Source organism: Ailuropoda melanoleuca, chromosome 4 (assembly GCF_002007445.2).
Source record: "Ailuropoda melanoleuca isolate Jingjing chromosome 4, ASM200744v2, whole genome shotgun sequence".
NCBI classification, from domain to species: Eukaryota; Metazoa; Chordata; class Mammalia; order Carnivora; family Ursidae; genus Ailuropoda; species Ailuropoda melanoleuca.
Window position 1 is genome coordinate 136,697,032 of NC_048221.1, and position 4,558 is coordinate 136,701,589.

The 4,558-nt window shown below is 59.2% G+C and overlaps 1 protein-coding gene across 1 annotated transcript; it reads right to left on the reverse strand.

Annotated features, from left to right (window-relative positions):
- Positions 1-289: 289 nt before the first annotated feature.
- KCNF1 (potassium voltage-gated channel modifier subfamily F member 1) lies at positions 290-4,544 on the reverse strand. Its single transcript, XM_002921518.4, has one exon. The coding sequence runs from the start codon at positions 4,467-4,469 to the stop codon at positions 2,985-2,987; it is 1,485 nt and encodes a 494-aa protein (XP_002921564.1). The 5' UTR covers positions 4,470-4,544; the 3' UTR covers positions 290-2,984.
- Positions 4,545-4,558: the final 14 nt, after the last annotated feature.

Here is a 4,558-nt window from a genome sequence, read left to right on the forward strand (position 1 = left end):
ACACAGTCCCACCCCGTTGAAAGTGGGCCCCACGCTCCTGGGTCTTAGCTCAGGATGTTCCTGGGATTTGCACAACTCTTTTTTGCTACCAGGAGAGCTCCTACTCATTCTTCAAGGCCTAACAGATCTCATTTCCTACACCCCGGCTGGCGCACCGTCGCTCTAAAGGGCCAGATAAGAAATATTTTGGGCTCTGAGGGCCATGTGCTCTCCTTCACAGCGACTCATCTCCGCCCTTGCCGCTGAGACAGCCGGAGACAAACTAAGAAATGGGCGTGGCTCTGTCTCACTAAGACTTTATTTGAATTTCAGATACTTTTCATGTGTCACAAAACGTTATTCTTTCTCTGATTTTTTTTTTAACCATTTAAAAACATAAAAAGCATTCTCAGCTCACAGATTGTACAAATGGCAGGCTACATTTGGGCCCCAGGCCATAGTGTGCCAGCTCCTTTTGTGGCCTTTTGATTCTCCCAGTGTGGCTTCAGGACCAGCCCCGGGGTTCCTAGAAGGTAGTGGCTGGACCTGGGAGCTTGCTGGAAATGCAGTATTTCGGGGGCCCAGGCAGATCTGCTGACTCAAAGTCTGCATTTTAGTAAGAGCTCCTGATGACTCGTGTGCACTTTAAAGTTTTTTAAAATTCTGATGCCTGGGTGTCACCCTAAGATTCTAACGTAACGGGTGTGGGTGCCGGCTGCCCACCAGGATTTTGTATAGCTCCCAGGCGGTTCTAATGTACCCTGGAAAGATTCCCCAGGGAGAGATGGTTGCCCCTCCGCCTGGCTCCCACAGCCGCCTGGCCACCCCTGCACAAACAGCCTGCCCCACTCTGAGCTCCTCTGACGCCAGGACACCATCTAATCCTAATTCACGAAGGTTCTCAGACAAGTCACTTATCCTCTCTGGACACAGTCTCCTACTTCCAGTAGACGAGCTGGACTCCGAGAGGCTTTTGCAGCTATAAAGACACTCTCTGCTAACCTCCAGGTGAACCAAAGGGGAGGTTCCTCCTAATCCCGGGTCCTCCTGGCCTCTCCCCAACCAGGGACTTTTTCCCCCACTTAGGCTTCGGAGCCCCCACTGAGCAAGGCCCACACAGACCAGGCAATAATCCCCTCCTCTCCACCCGTCTACCTCCACTGAGTCCCACAGCCCTAGCCCCACCTCCATCTCCTACCTCCCTTGGTCACCTGACCCAGCATTCCCCTGGGAAAACTTGGGGGAGGGGCACACAATATTGGCTCAGGGCCTTGCTCCCCACAGGGATGGCCCTGACTTGAGGCCTCCCTTCTAAGTCCCCTTACCATGGGACAGCCTCCCACCCCCTGGAGTCCTCAACACAACATGCCCTAGGCTTCGAAATCCTGGAAGGAGCCCAGAGAAATCATCCCTCCGTATCCATGTGGGAAAAGCAGGGCCCAGAGAAGAGGAAAGACTGGGGGGATCACCCACCCTACTCCCCCACCATGGCTCCTCCCTGGGCATCAACAGCCTCAGCTGGGGAAGAACAGAGTTCTGGGGCTCCTAGAAGAGAGATAGCCAGGGAGAAGGGCCTGCCGGGACCGACTCTGTGCCAAGGAGACTGCCTTTGACTACGAACAGCGTGGCAGGGCCCTGTCCCCCACCCCCCCTTGCTGCTGTGTAAGCCCAGCCCAGACCTTGGAGGCCAGCATTTAAGGCTGTGGGCCTTGCCTCCCTCTCAGACACAGTCGTAGAAATGGCTGCCATTCACTGAGCAACTGCTACGTGCCAGGCACTGTGTGAAGCACCATGGTCTCGGAGAAAATTCTAATAACCCCCCTTAATGAATGATCACAATGAGGATCAGAGAGGTTAATCAACAGGCCTGAGACCACACAGCGACGAAGGGAGTGGTGGGGGAGAGAAAAGTGCCAGAGAAAAGTATTTGAGCTGGAGGACGTCTCAGAGATGTCTTCTTCATTTCCTGGGCTGCAAACCCAAGTCTGTCTGTCTCTGTTCCTCTGGCGTTCTCAGCCAAGGCTGGAAGTGGGCCCCCCGAGCACACTCAGGTTTGTCCGTTCAGCTGATACGGCAGAGGTCCTGGTTCTAGAAGGAAGGATGGGCTGGAGGACAGGCACACCCACCCCAAGAAAGCTCAGCTCTTCTCCTGGTCTACAGACCCTCCGTCCCTTGTAGGCCCAAGCACACACCTCTGTCCCAAGGCCACCTCAAAGCAAAGAGAATGCGTGGGCTTTGGGATCTTCACACCTGGGACTGAATCCCTGCTCTGTGTGGTCCCGGGCCTCGGTTTCTTCATCTGTCAAATGGGGATGCCTATCTAGCAGGGTTGCTGGAAGGAATGGAAAGAAGTTGTGAAATGGGCCTCCCACAGGTGATAAGTAAGTGGTAACCACGCCACTTGGTGTTTCTAGCTCGGTGAACTCTTTGCCTTCTGGAAGCAAGCTTTTCCTCAGAAGGAAACAGAAGGAAGGAGTCGCCGGCACAGAGCCTCCTGGAATGTGGCAAGGCTCCTTGGCGCCGAACCCTGCGTATGAACTCTTCTTTAATTAGCTCTCAACTAAAAATAGCCCCCCCGGGCTGCACACCTACTTCCCGGCCCGGCACAGGGTGCGCCCGAGCCACGTCTGAGGGACGGGGTGGCGGGGGACAGCCAGCCTGTGACAGAACCTACAACACAGGTGGGTGCACAGAGCAGGAGGCTTTATTGAAGGAGATACAGAACCGAGCGAGGGCTCCCGCCATCAGCCAGACCATGGCCTCCGTCACCCCACACTGCCCCGTGACTCCTGGACACCCCTCTTTCCCCACTGGCTCCTGACAGCCGGCAACATCAAGGGGGTCTTACCCAGCCTCACCAGGGGTGCCCGAGGGGGCCTTCAGAGTTCTGTTCAGGAGACGGTGGAGGGGACAAAGGACAGCCCCTCCCCGGAAGTCACTGCCAGGCCCGCCGCTCCCGTCCATCCGTCCACTGGCCGAGTCCATCGGTGCCCGGAAGACCGTCATCACTTGCAACTCTGGAGCCGGGTCCTGTGGTGCTTCTCCTCGGTCAGGAGAGGGATGAAGGTGTCGCTGTGGGAGATCTTCAGCCGGCTGCTCCAGCTCGGCCCCTCCTCCCCGATGGGCTCCGGCGGGAGGCTGTCCAGGTCACTGCGGGAGCACCCCACCTTGCCGTCGCCCGCGCTGCTGGAGTTGAGCTCCATCAGCTCTAGCTCGTGCTTGGCGGCCGTCTCCAGGACCCGCTGCTTGTTGTAGTACCTGACAAAGTTGTTGATGATTGGGTGGATGGGCAGGGCGATGGCGATGACCCCGCACAGGAAGCTGATGGCCGCGTTGAGCTTGCCCAGGGTGGTCTTGGGGTAGATGTCCCCGTAGCCGACGGTGGTCATGGTGATGATGGCCCACCAGAAGGACTGGGGGATGCTCTTAAACAGGGTCTCGGGGTGGCTCTGCTCCATGGTGTAGCCCAGGGCCGAGAAGACAAAGATGCCCACCGCCAGATACATGAGCAGCAGCCCCAGCTCCTTGAAGCTGCGTTTGAGGGCGTAGGTGAGGGTCTGCAGGCCCGACGAGTGGCGGGCCAGCTTGAAGATGCGCGCGATGCGCATGATCCGCAGGGCCTGCACGGCCTGCTGCACGTTGGTCAGCTCCATCATGCGCGCGCCCAGGTGCGTGAGCGTGAGGCTCACGTAGAAGGGCAGGATGGCCAGCACGTCCACGATGTTCATGAAGGACAGGGCAAAGTGCAGCTTGTTGGGCGACGAGAAGAGGCGCAGCAGGTACTCCAGGGTGAACCAGCCGATGCACGCCGTCTCCACGTTCTCCAGCGTCGGGTGCTCCACGCGGTTGCCGTCGGCGTCCAGCACCTGCAGCTCGGGGATGGTGCCCATGCACATGACCACCGACGAGATGAGGATGAGCAGGAAGGACAGCACGGCCACCACCCGCGCCGGGCACGACGACTCGGGCTTCTCCAGGAACTTCCAGACGCACTTCTGGCAGCGCCGCCAGCGGCCCTCGGCCGAGTCCACGCCCAGGTCATCCAGGATGAGTTGCACGCGGCGCGCGATCTCCTCCAGCTCCTCGCGCTTCTCGCTCAGGTGGCTCTTGCAGCAGTCGTCCAGAAACTTGAGGTCCACCTTCCAGAAGTCCATCTCGTTCTTGAAGCAGATGGGGCAGATGCCCTTCTTCATGTGGACCTCCCCGAAATAGTACACCTCGATGACACACTTGAAGGCGTCCGGGTCCCTGTCGAAGTAGAATTCGCGCTTCCCGGGGTCGTAGTCGTCGCACAGGGAGAAGATGGTGTCGTAGCCCCCCGCCAAGCAGCCCATGAGCTCGGCCAGCCGGGTCTCCGGGTACTGGCTCAGGAGGTCCCCGTACAGCACCTGCCGCACGCCCCCCACGTTGACGACGATCTCGATGTCGTCGCCAGCCCGGGAGTCCTGGCTGCCCGGCTCCGGGAGGCTGCGCTCCCCGGCCGCGTCCATCCTCCCTGCGAGCGCCCGCTCAGCCTCTGCTCTGCGCCCCGCCGCCAGCCGCCGCCGCCGCCGCGGGTCCGGCGGGTCCCAGCCGCGCC